The following is a 13,750-nucleotide window of genomic DNA, read 5'->3' as shown; positions in this document are numbered from 1 at the left end:
TAAATAAATTCTTCCCAAAAACAGTTGACAATACACAGTTTAAGGTTATTCACAGACACCAACAATAATTTTCATTACCCAAACCAATAAATACCTGTAGAAACAGTGTCTCCACAAAATTTTTAACTGGGCACTACCAGACCCTAGGTCCCTGGAGACAATTGCTAAACTGACCAAAAGCTAAAATTTTCTGCTGTATATTAAATAAATTAAATTTTTGAGCCACCAAGCGACATGTGACCTGCTAGAACGACTGCAGAGCATCAACATGATACGGCACATAATTGCACTGCAAGACTCGGTCTTCTACAACATTCTAAAAGGTTACAGCACTAAATCTCACATATTTTTACCCTTGAAAACCAAAATTGGGCACAAATAAAATTTCAGATAAAGATAAAATTTTAAAAAAAGAATTAAAACAAGCATAACAAACACACAAAGAAAAAAAATAAGTATAATTTTTTGGTTCATTTCAATAAAACTATTCTTAGCAAAAATATCAATTATTATGCAAATCACTACTATAAATCCAAACATTTTTCACCAAAGAATTTAATTTTACGCTTTACCTTTCAAAATATTATAATTACTGACTAGCCAATTGTCTCTCATTACCTTACACCGCTGTCCTGAAATTCCATTTGAATCAAAACAGTTATGTTTTTTTCACACACATGGGTAAAATGCTGAGATTACAAACTAATGACGTTATAAACTAGATGCTACGACCAAAAGTTTTATAACAGGGTTCTCACATTTTCTGATTCTTAACGGAATATGAAGTTTAAGCACGATAGTGATTTATTTTCTCCATCACTGGCATATTTACATACTTAAGAAGTGTTACATTACTATTAATTGACTAATGTCCACAATGAGATTGTTTTCTCTAACCAACCTTGCGTCAATGAGTGGAGTAAGGGCCGCCAACAAGCCACACCAACTTGACTCTATCAGCTGTGAGTGCAGATTTCTCTCGGCAGGAGTTCCCTTATAGCAGGTGGTCACAGGGACATCCCCCGCTCCCACTGGGGAGATGCCCCCAATGGCAAGTGCTATGGAGCGTATTATGTCTAGCAGGCAAGCGTAGGCCACCGACATCCCGTAGCCATCAGGAACTGCCGGAGGTTCACTTTTATCCAGCATTTCCAGGCTAGAATTAAAAAAAATCAACATATTTAGTTACACACCACATTACTACGACTATAAATAACAGTTGACAGTTACCACTAAACAACACAGCTAAGTAAAAACTATAATATAGTTTATATAGTTATATAATATAGTATATATTATATATGTGAGAAATAACTGATAAATAGTTATTTCTGTTATAAAATTAAATATTAATTGGACTAGACAATATTACATTAATATCTATGTCAACTTTTAACAATATACAGTATATTATCTAAATAAATGTCTTATTTCCCCTTATTTACTTTGACTTACTAAATGCTTAAAAATTATAATTTAGTGAAATAAGAGTTAACATAAAATTTGTTGAATGAATTCAATTTATGTACCTGAAATCTTTGTTTAAATGCTCTATGTATCTGAATCAGAATTGCACTGTAGAATTTTTTGTGTATAATCCTCTAAACTTTCTGGCTTTTTTTTATTAGAATAAAAGTAGTTTCTTACTAGTACGAAAGTATTTTTCAAAACTCATATGTTAAAAACATTTATCTTAAGCCATTCACCATAGCATTTTATCACTGTTGTATCTCAAAATCTTCCCAATAAATATTTACAAAATTAAACAAGGTCACGTACATTAATTTAACTTCAACAAAGTTACACAATGCATTAAATTATATGTTTACTGCTTCAAGTCCCATCTCTGCATGAACACTATGAAAACACTACTTGCCAGCTCACTGCCACTATCTGCACGGAACGTGACTTATGTATGATATATACTCAAATTTGGCAACTGGTGAATTTTAATATTTACATATTATCATTTATTTTTAAAGAAACACTGTTGTTATTACATTTGGTAATAAGATTCTTCATATTTATGAGTACACCAAGGATGAGACATTTGTCTATATACACAATGTTATTGTTCATTTATTAATTATCATCAAATTACACTATCACAGCATAACTTTGGAGAAAGTACTGATAAATAAATGTTTATGCTTTATAATTATACATTTGTATTAAAAACACTAAATTAATACTAATGTCTAATAATAGTTATACTTCTGCAAAGAAGAAAACACGAAACTATTGTAACAATATGAAAATATAGAGTCCACCAAGTTATAACCACTTATTTGATCATTCAGGCAATAAATGTGTTCTTTAATTTATATTGCATTGAATATTATTCCAGTTGTTACATTCACAAATGATTTATAGGCTATTATTTACAGAATCTTAAAAACTCTGACCTACTGATCTTTCAAAATCTTTATCTGGAGAAATAAGTTTAAACATCACATTCCTTAAATGAATTCATTACACGGAAATGAAATATTGTTCACAATCACTTGCAGTGTATTTGACGTATATGTTTGTGTGGGAGACTGATTATTGATAAATGCCCTGACAACCTATTTTTTACGAAAAGGAAACTGCATCATACTTGTTCGAGCACCAGCTTTCAGGCATTTCAAACCTCATAAGCATTTATTTTAACAGGGTGTCTACTGAGTTACAAAAATAAGAATTAGTGACTTTTTCTTGACTTTTTCATGACAATTTCTACTGAAGTGTGACCACGAAACTTGTCAAAATGGTATAATTTATAAATGTTATAAAATTAAGTGTAGCCTATAACTTACATCAAAAATAAAATGAAACATTGAACATTTGCTTTTCTTTATCAAAATGTATAGGCCTAAGTGCTGGAAAAAAAGACATAAGTTAAGCCTACAAATGAAGGTTACTTTGAAACTTACTTGAATAAAATTAATTAGATCTGCTTTCCCGCATGCCAATTTTTCGTCGCACTTTAAGCGCTAAAACACGTTAACATTTGTTGGCACCATTTTCAGCACATTATATCATAGAAAATATTATAATTCCATTCCGTAGGACTTTAACCTCTTCGACAATGATTTCAGTTGGAAAATAAAATGTGGAGGCAATTTAGGGATTTTGTGTTTTGTAATTTGTAAACGAAGTCATTAACAAAACCAAAACACGAAAATACATCACACATTTTGTGCACAAATTTTTGGCTTTCTTTTATCCTAGCCAAACATAAATTTACGTTTCGTAGTTCGTACACACAAGCAAGCAGTAAACAAACAAACTCAACGCTATAAGTTTGATTATGAACGCTCGCCATTTGGCTAACAACTTATCGATATGGACGCGGGTCGCGCACATTGACGCCTTGACAGCTACATTCGATTATGTGCGTTCGTTGTGCGCTCTGTTGAGTAAGAATGAAACTGACTACGCTGTGGCCGCCACGGAACGAATACCATCCTTTTTTAAGCGTGCAATGTACGAGAATTGAATAAATTACGTTTTCACAGCATTCTAACGGACTTTTTTTTTTAAATAAAGAAGAGCAAATCGCTATTATTAAAATTTTCTCTGCATTCTATGTGAAAATTATGACGTTGCACGCAGGAGAATAGAAGTTTTAAGCAACATTTTGAACGGGATTTTAAAGCAAACGTCTTATGGCGAAAATGGCGGGACTGGCCTAGTTAAACACGGGAAAATGTATTGTGTGGGAATATCTTAAGCACTTAAGCCATGATTTTCCTGAAAATGCAAGCTGCCAAAAGCACAAACAGTATGGTATATACAAGATCAGTGCACAAGAAATACACATTAGCCTTGTAATGAATTTTTTCGTGACTTTTACCAAAATATACTTAAAAATTGTGACTTTTTCGGGACTTTCGTGACCTTTTACAACATTCGTGACTTTTTCGTGACTTTCGTGACTTTCGTGACCTAGTAGACACCCTGTTTAAGCTTTTTACCACAGCCCTACCACTTTGCTTGAAGAAATTTCATTGGCACCCAAACTCAATGTGAATCATTATAATGAACCTTTCATTCTGTAGTGGAATAACACATATGCATAGGTGCTGCATCCAATCTGAACAATTTGTGTGTTACATACCAGTATATAATTCACATTTTAAAAGTTTTTGGCCAGTTTTAGCTAACTAAAAGTAAATGTTAAAAAACAGCAAATGATTTGGAACTTACGTAAAAGTTCTTAAATCATATTCATACAGTCAGGCACTTAAGAAACTCACGAATTCTTTTAATAAATTTGTTTTTACTGAAGCCCCGTAGACTGCTTTACGACCCCATTTGGAAGGTAACAATTACATCCAAACGAGTTTCCTTTTTCCAACTGTTGCGTGTGCTCCGCATACGCACATCAAGATATGTCGCACGGCGCCTAACCGCGCGCCGATGCAACCAGCACAAGCCAAGTGTTCGCGCGCTGCGCGCATGACGTTCGGAGCCGCTCGGGAGCGCTCGGGGAAGCTCGTTTTGGCGGGCTGCCAACCGGACATCGCCGAAGGCGCCGGTTCCGGTTGCCCCGACCGAGAACTTTCTGCCATGTTTGATACTAGCAGTTCGCAGAGTATAAAAGGGGGCCCATATTGCGGTGAAGGAGGAGACTCGTCGCGACCGCCAGCGACACCAGCCGGAGGCCCTGCTGGCCTTCCCTGCCGAAGGAAGCTACACCGTCAACACGTCTCGCCGGCCTGCCGTCACGCTGCCCGTTGGAAGAAGCTACCACTTGGTAAAGTACTGTTCCGTCGTAGACACTTATAAACCGAGTGGGTAGAAAACTTAGAGTGAGAAGAGGGGCAGTGGTGACGGAGGCAAGGCTTGGAGACGGCGGTGTGAGCTTGTGAGTCCCGATGAAAGACTTGACAACCGACTGGACATACAACACTTAGGTGCGAAACCCGGCAGTGACACGTGAAGAATAATGGCAGTGCCCACACCGACGTGCATTTCTCCCGCTATGATAGTTTGGGGAGATAGTCAATGGTAACCCCTGCATCGACGAATAAGAACTTGCCCGCAGAAATACGTGTCGACAAGAGTCGACGAGGTGTTATATTAATTATTAGAGGTCTGCGTACCCTCGTAAAAACATGCTATATGTATTAGTCATCTTGTGTATAAATAGTAGTATTTTAGTTAATGATGTTTGCTAACGCGCATTGACAGAGGTCAACAATATTCCATAAGTCGAGGGGTTTTGTTAGTTATTTTTGTTTACAGTCTGGGAATTTATGTACGTTAATTGTTTGTAACTTAGCTTTTCTTTTGACGGTGTACCCAGCGCCAATCGGCGTGCCAAGTATGAGAGCACGGGCAATTGTGAAGTGGATTTTTTAAGCTGCATTCACGTGTCTCATGTTGCAATAATTCTTAAACGTTTCTGTTCGCAGACTTTTGAATCAGAGCCACGCCGCAAATATCAACTGTTTATGTTTTTGTCATTAATGTTGTAATGAATAATTTCATGTATAATCAATAATAAATGTGTTGTTACCCTACAGTTGTAATAGCTTTAGATGACTTTTCGCCACACTCTGTTCCATTCCTACTCCTTGTTCCCCTCGAGTGTGTAACACGAGAGGCTACACAACAAACATAAAGCGAACCATGAAATTTATTTTATCCATTAATAATGGTTCTTGAACAGCAAACGCGGTGTTCATTTCAATCAAAATCAAACGAGTTTAAGTTCCACAGTGCATCGTGTGTCTCTGCTGACCCATCTCGCTGTGTGCTCTCATGGTGACGTCATGCGCAGAAGCCGTTTAAGCGGCCGGATGGTTTCACCTCTCTCGTCCCACCATGAGTCAGTCATGTCCACCAACTTTTCCTCCCCCCCTCCCCACAATACTTCCCTTTCCTCATCATGCCTCATTCATTTTTCTGATTCGTACACGGTGACATCTGTCTTTCAAGCGGGACAACATGTGGTATTTATTTATTTATTTATTTATTTATCAATTTGTTACATGCCTACCGACGGCATAAGGCCATGGGTGGTAGGCACGATAAACATAAAAAAATACATAGACAAAACAAATACATGAAACAAAATGAATAACATTGAGGACAATACTATAATAACACATACACAAGACAACACAGCAAGCAACTAACAGACAAACAAGAACAAGTTTCATAATTCTATAACAACTGCTACTGAAAGAGACTGTATCAGCACACTCACTAGGTTGCCTTGGCCTGCCCGCTGGTGAACGTGGCCACCACGGGCAGCCACACGCCTCTCGAGAAGAAGCCGGGCTGCGGCGACACTCCGGGCCCCACAGGCATCCCTGCCAACAGAGCAGGCGGCTGTCCTTGCGAAACTGGCACCGAGCTGGCTGCAACATCACCAATCAAGTCAGTTAGCAGTTGCCTCCGACACAACATCGCCTCGCCACTTCAACTGCACCCGCTTGGAAACGCTTGTGTAGAGAGGCATAACAAAGATTTTTACAAAGAGCAGTAATTTAACATCTTTGAATGATGCACTGCTTTAAGAGTTTTACAAGAAGTAACTAAATGCCTCAAATTTTAATGTTAATAGTTTGTTAAATAAGTAAAGGTTATAAGACTATCTAAAAAGCTTCTAAATAAGTAGAATTTTTATTACTTACTACCACTTGCACTTTTTTTTTTTTAATTTTGTTTACATATGGATGGCAAATAAAATGTCCCAATTGTAACAATATTGGAAAAAAAAAAAGAACAGTTTAAATTCTGTTTTTTACCTCCATTATTCTGTCCCATTAGCTGAGCACCAACAAAAAGGCTCTGTATGTATGCCCCTAAAGAGTTGACAATATCTTTGAAAATGTTGGTAGCATGCGTTTTCAAATCGTAGCACTCGCAAAATGATTTCAAAAGCAAAGGCTGAACTGTCATTTTGTGAAGAACTTCAAGGGCTAAAGTTCTCTGCCACACTGGCTTATCTGGATCCAAGAACTTGACAATAAGAGACAAAAATATCTCGCACTCCGTCACCTGTAATACAAAATGAAAATGTTCAACCAATACACGTGCATCATTATCATAATAGAATGTACAGGTAAAGCAAACAAAGTACATTTTCACTAACAATATCAGTTTTGATATAAGGATGTCCAAAATCACTGAAGCAAAGAATTGGTTTGTAATATAGTTCTGGAACACAAATCATTTTGAGACATCTTTGGCTTATTTAATATGCTTGCACTAAACATGTAGTCCCGTAACTATGTTTGGGTCAAAACATGTATTAAAATTGGAGATGTAATAAATGTGTGTATCTTTAAATGGTCATACTGACAAGAAAAATCATTCAAATTAAGAAAGAAAGCCTCTTTAGTTAAGACTCTTAAAATACACTTGCTACTTGTATTATAAGTAGCAGCTAATCAAGTTATTTTTAATATGTACTGTGACACAAAACACTTTAGTATTAAATTTAGACTACAATATATTTTTTTAACCTTGACATAAAATAAAAAATTTATTTTCCTTCAAATTTTCAATATTAAAATTGGGACAGTTCAGACCCAATATGTTGTTTTGCACAAAGAGGCTTGTTAAATTGTGAAATTGTATGAATAATCCTACAGAATTAAATATAGATCATAAAAACTTGATACTTCACTGATTAGAGTAAGCAGTCTCCAGCATAAAGGTACAGGGGCCACGGTGGTTGGGAGTTCAGATTACTTGCCTGCCATCACGACAATCTGGGTTACATTACCAGCAATGTCAAACAGAAGTGGAAAATATGGCTGACTTTGCAGTGAGACAGCAGGCTTTCTTGGGGAACCACTGTCCCCTTTTTCTCCCATTAATTCAGTCAATGCTCCATTCTCACATCATCACCTCTTGTGGTTTTAATTAACTTGATGTTGACAATACATTAAGCCCATTCATTTATTTATTCATTCTTTCGAACAGAAGCTCATGGTGGAGTGTTCTCCAAGATTATGAACGGTTTCAAACTATCAAAGTACTGTCTCACAGCTCATGAATAAATTAAAGAAGAAATGAGGGAATAAATGAGTAACATTAAGGTCATTAAGAGACCAATAAGGAGTAAATCTGTGAGTTGGAGCAGTGGCAAAATTAATTTGCAGATGAAACAAAAACACACAGAGAAAACCAACCACCTCACAACGAGGTAAAAATTTCTTGATTGGCCTTACCGAGAACCGAACACAGATCACTTCAGTGGGAGGGAAGTGATCAGAACACTCAAACATCAAGATCTCCACAGATTATGAGTCATGCAACAGTTTGCCCGCAGGCCTGTCATATGTTGTTTAGCCACATGAGGACAACTGAGGGCTTTGCGCACAAGTCTGAAAATGACCCAAGGTACATAATAATTTCAAAAGTATGGAATAATAGACATCATAAGTCTAGTACACGAACACTTACCAGTAATGCATGATACTTCTGTATTAATACAGAAACTACTCGCAACAGCCTCACGCTTATTGGAAAGTATGGTTTGTCCAAACTCGTGGCTTGCTGAACGCTTGCTGGCACCGAATTACGGTACTTAATGTTGGGAGAAAACAACTTGATTACCAAGGCACAAACTCGCTCCTTCAGAAGAAAGCTGAACTCTGGATGCTGTACACACAAAAGAAATACTTCTATCAACACTAGCACATGCTGCCACCACAAAAATAACCTAGCCATAAAACATTAAAACAGTAAAAACATAAGTTACTACTTAGAAATGTATACATTACACTAATCAAACTGCAATTCTTGTTTACAAATGTGACATCACGGAAATCATCATGAACAAGACAATGAACATAATTGAAGACATTAAACAAATAACTTTAATATTTCATTAGGTATAATTAACTAGCTTCACTTTCCTGTGAGGGTTTAATCGTGTACCACTAAATACTATACCTACTGCCACACATTCAATCAATGGGTGGGGGCTCCAGATTAGCACATCAATTTTGATGTTTAAGGTCTTCTTCAACTCCAAAATGGAATGGGAAGAAAGGGAAGAAATTTTCGACACACTGTTTGACCAGCAAGCAAAGATAAAATTGCTTTGCAAAGCATTATATTAGAACTATAAATTTGGTATTAATTCATGTTTACTGACCGGACCAGTATTTCATATGGTATCATTGTTAAAAACGTGAATCATGTTATAAAATCCAATTTTGCTTATAAACTGGAGAAATATTACAAAATAAAATATACAATAAATTTACATTATAGGTAAAGAAATATTATCTGACCAAAAGAGAAGATTAACCAATTCGGTTACGAGGAAATTCCCAGAACTTTATTAAAAACATTCTCTACGTTGTGAAAGGAAGAATTAAGAAATTATGAGGAAAAGAATTTGTAGAATAGTATATTCTATTGGAAGGGTATAATTAATTATATTTATTAACACGACAAGATACACAATTACAGTACTTTAAACCTTGCTAGAGAGCGAGTGCAAACCACTACTCCTCGTCACGATTTAACTTAAGTATTTTATGACTATATTTCGATGATCACCACATTTTTATCTGCACACTGACCACTATTCTTAACATACAATGAACTATAGGCCATCTCGCATCGAACACTAGGCAGAGTAGGAGAAAAGGTCGGAAAACAAGTGCAATTTATTCTTCCATGGGGTGGATTAACTGGTGTACTTCACAAAGATTTCATATACTGCTAGCATATAGTTAAGAGAGTGTTACAGGCTAGGATGAAAAAGGAAATATGTTTACTTTGGTGGAAAGAGACAAAGCAATAATCTGAATATCTGACCGGACTGAAATAAAAACCTACAAGACATGGATAAGATTTTTGTGGTTAGGAAAATGTAGAAGACTATTTAATACACACGTGTGAAAGAGAACTCAAGTGCATAACAAATGTTACAACGTGAAATTTAAATCTGATACTTAGCGAGCACAGAATGTTGACTTTTTAAGTGACAGTTCTGCTTTCACTCTTGTTTGAACTCAAGTCTAGGTGTGAAATTTGAATGTAATGATTGAAATAAAATCATGTTTAATACAAACAATATTCAGTTATAGTTTGGTTCACACTGTAATTTAATTCTAAAAAATATGAAATCCAAAATAATGCTGCTCATATTAAGAAAACAAATAAACATAGTTCCAAGGAGTGCAATAGGTCTGGGAAAACACTACAGGAGGTCTGAAAGATATCCGGGTAGCATCCAATGTAAAAAATTTGTATCCAATCCATAACCAAGTTATTAATAGCTGTTATTTGTTATGGTATTTCTTCCAGGTTATTTGTGATTATATGTTTGGGCTTTGGCATATTAGTGTGATTTATAATTATTTCTAAAAACTTACCTACTCTCTCCAAAAGTTTTGACTCCTCTTAGATTGCAAACCCATAATGGAAGAGAAAACTCATCTTGATAAACTTAATGGGAAAGTGGATTCTGGTGCCATTATCCCAAACAATGGAAACATTACGATTAGTAAAACCCAAGGATATAAATATTCAATGAAAGACACAAACATAAGCAGTTAACTATTTAAAATAAACATCTTGTAAGATATGCTCAAGCAATTATAATTTGGTAACTAGGTAACTAGTTTTTACAGCAGCCATTTAATATTTCCATTCAATTACAAAAGAGTTTTAGCAACTATTATGGTATTCAAAATGTTGTTTTGATGTGCAGTTTCCAACATATTTTAATGACAAAAGTTATTTAATCCAGGAATATTAACCATATCACTGAAAAAGGTGTTATATACTATAATGCAAAAGGAAGCTAACATGAATTATGATGTTCAAATGTTCAAATGTATAATACTGAGTCCTGTTCAACAAAATGGAACTGTTCTACCTTAATCTCAATAAACCTAAGACAATAAAAATTAACATAGCACAAAATCCAATAATCCAACTTATGTCAAAAGTTGCATTACATTGCAGCATTAAGGTAGGATGAGACAGTGCATTATAGAAAAGATATTCATGTACAAGTATATTGACATTATTAATACTGCTTTGCATTTAAGCATATTATGTCTACACTAAAGACATATTTAACAATGAATTCTTAATTCAATAAACTATGTAATAATGTTCGCAGGCTTTCACGGCCATGTAGATCATTAGTTTGGCTATATGCAAGATATAAGCTGCCATAAACTGTTCGTCACTAAATGTACCTCACATAGATGTTAAATATTTTCTTATCACTCTGTAATACTGCCCCTCTATGGGTGTTTACTCCCATGACGATTTTATAATTCAAGTGTTTAAAAAATGATGCACTCCTCAATACAACTTTAACCAAAATCTACTAAACATTAGACATTAAAATGTAAACTTGACACATAGTAAATAAATTACAATTTTTATTAGAATGATAGTGAGACTCCAGAAATTTCCCAACGAACAACTAATGTGTGTGTCTGCTTTTCCTAAATTTTGAAGCTGGAGCAGATCCTGATTTTGTATGTTTTCCACAAAATCAACTCTCCTAAACTCAGCAGCCTCAGTAAAACCTGCCCCAAAACAGAAAATGTAGCTTCTCGTCGTATGGTAGACACACGCTAGAGTTCGTGGTACCTTAATCTGGACACAGACCATGCTTCTGGCTGTTTACAGCCTGTAGTCGGGTCCGTCTTGCTGTTAACACTGATGCGTTTTCCACATTTATGAAGTACACCATATAAAACAGTTTTGTTGATAGTACTTATTCTATTTTGGGAAATAATAATTTCAGTTTCTGGTATGCCTTAAATCAATTTCAATGGTCCGTGGCTGTCAGTTTAACTCAAAATTATTAAAATTTGTACACTTCTCCCATGGCTATCACCCACACCTTCACTCACTTTACACGATCACACAAGTGCGATGCTACAAGAAATAATGTAAAAACCCTAGGATGTAATTATTAAATAGGCTGTCCCCAAAGATGGGAAACAGTATGGCAGGACTCCCGTGAGCCTAGTCAAAAGGTTGAATATGTTTTATGTCTATTGCAGTTAAATCAGAATAAGATCATTTGTCTCTCAGGTTTCTTGGTCATGTGTTTCCTACCAGTTCCAATTAACGATCATTGTGCACTCCATTTATGGCCGCCGGTTAGCATATTCAATACAGTTGCGCTACGAATAATAATTAATATTATTGCATATGCTAGTTCCTTATACAAATCTTAGACCTAAACTTAATTCTTAATAAAAAAATTCTAAATACAAAATATTCTTAACACTTAAATCAAGTCCTTAAACTAAAGCACAACACATTGTGAAAATATGGGCAGCGGTTCAAGCACTAACAAAGGTCGCTTTATACAATATTATGACCTCCATTGATAAATATCAGTCTCATTTTAAACATACATCTCTACTTAACTAATTGCCAGATACCGTATATACACATGCAGGATAAATAGGATAACAATTTGGTGTGGTTGTAGATGGTTAATAATCACATTAACTATGAAAGACATAAATTTAACTTATTTCCATCTATAATTCCTCCCTCCACCCAAAACTCCATCTCTCCAATCTACAGTCAATGCTTAACATCAAACTCTGTGGTCCCAGCAACATCTGAAAGCTCGGAGGAAAGGTATTCAAAGACCTTAAGTTTGATCATGAAGCAAATTAATATTAAAGCACAAGAAACATGGAACACTCAACAACTTATGAGAAGATGCCACAGTGATGTACTCAGCACATACACCGAAAACTAAAAATCTTTTTACAGGCTGGGTCGATTCTCCAGGAATTCAGCATTTCTTAGTACCTATCACTATAGCAGTGGTTTTTCAAGTTTTTTAGCTACACAACAAGGTGATATGAGACCAAAACACACCACACTAATTACGGCCAAGAAACCACCTCAGCAAGCCAGGAGTGAATTTGAGAAATCCTGGAAAACTGCAGTCATGATGGTCAGATTGGAATTGGATCCCAGGTGTTCTAGAATTCCAGTTTAATATAACTATGCCACCCAGGCGTACGGAGCAAGGTGGCCCAGTGTCGCGACACTGGACTCGCATTCCAAAGGACACTGGTTCAAATCCTGGCCTGCCATCCTGATTTTGATTTTCCTTAGTTTCCAGAAATTACTCCAGGCAATGCTGAAAAGGTTCCTTATAACAGGACTTAGATGATTTCTTCCCCAATATTCCCGTTCTATATTGTTGTGTTTTACAGTCTCTTATGAGTTATGACTTTGATGTCGATAAGATGGTAAGGCCAAATAAAAGTTTTTAAACAAAATACAGTGGTGGTGGCTTTTAAAAACGACGAACAGGACTGCGTGTGAAGGGCCACGGGGGTGGGGAGTCAGTATGGCAACAGTTGAAGCCTAATTTTGAGTTCCTGGATGCTGAACTGGCAAGCAAAAATACCATAATTTCTCCAATTTTAGCCATTTTCAAAACATGGTAATACACACACTTATTCTGTTCTGCTGTTTTTTTTAATATCAATGACAAAAAATGGAGGAAATGAAAACACACACTTTCCTACTATGTATTTATATTTCAAAACCTTGGCAAATTAATGCCATTTTTAAATGGACATTCTGCAGAATGTCATAGATATGTAACAAAACAAACATTCTGCTGAATATCATATGTAACAAAACAAACAAATTTTGAAAACAAAATACTTTAGTATCTAGTATACTTTTTTTTCTACTTAGGTGCTAATCAATGGTATTTACATTCAGCACAAATATGATACACTGCTCATTGTGTTGTGTGTAGCAGCATGAATGTTATAGA

At 35.6% G+C, this 13,750-nt stretch overlaps 1 protein-coding gene across 1 annotated transcript in view; it reads right to left on the bottom strand.

Moving 5' to 3' along the window:
• LOC134529113 (protein MON2 homolog) overlaps window positions 1–13,750 on the bottom strand; it is a 102,764-nt gene that overhangs the window by 54,652 nt on the left and 34,362 nt on the right. Inside the window, exons 6-9 of the mRNA XM_063362867.1 lie at window positions 8,410–8,607; window positions 6,744–6,996; window positions 6,200–6,353; window positions 902–1,156 (exon numbers count right to left, since the gene is read on the bottom strand). Coding sequence (XP_063218937.1) covers window positions 902–1,156; window positions 6,200–6,353; window positions 6,744–6,996; window positions 8,410–8,607 — 860 coding nt within the window. The remainder of the gene's footprint in view (window positions 1–901; window positions 1,157–6,199; window positions 6,354–6,743; window positions 6,997–8,409; window positions 8,608–13,750) is intronic.

Source organism: Bacillus rossius, chromosome 2 (genome assembly GCF_032445375.1).
Source record: "Bacillus rossius redtenbacheri isolate Brsri chromosome 2, Brsri_v3, whole genome shotgun sequence".
NCBI classification, from domain to species: domain Eukaryota; kingdom Metazoa; phylum Arthropoda; class Insecta; order Phasmatodea; family Bacillidae; genus Bacillus; species Bacillus rossius.
The sequence above is the reverse complement of the archived record's forward strand: the minus strand, read 5'-3'. Positions and strand labels throughout refer to the sequence as shown.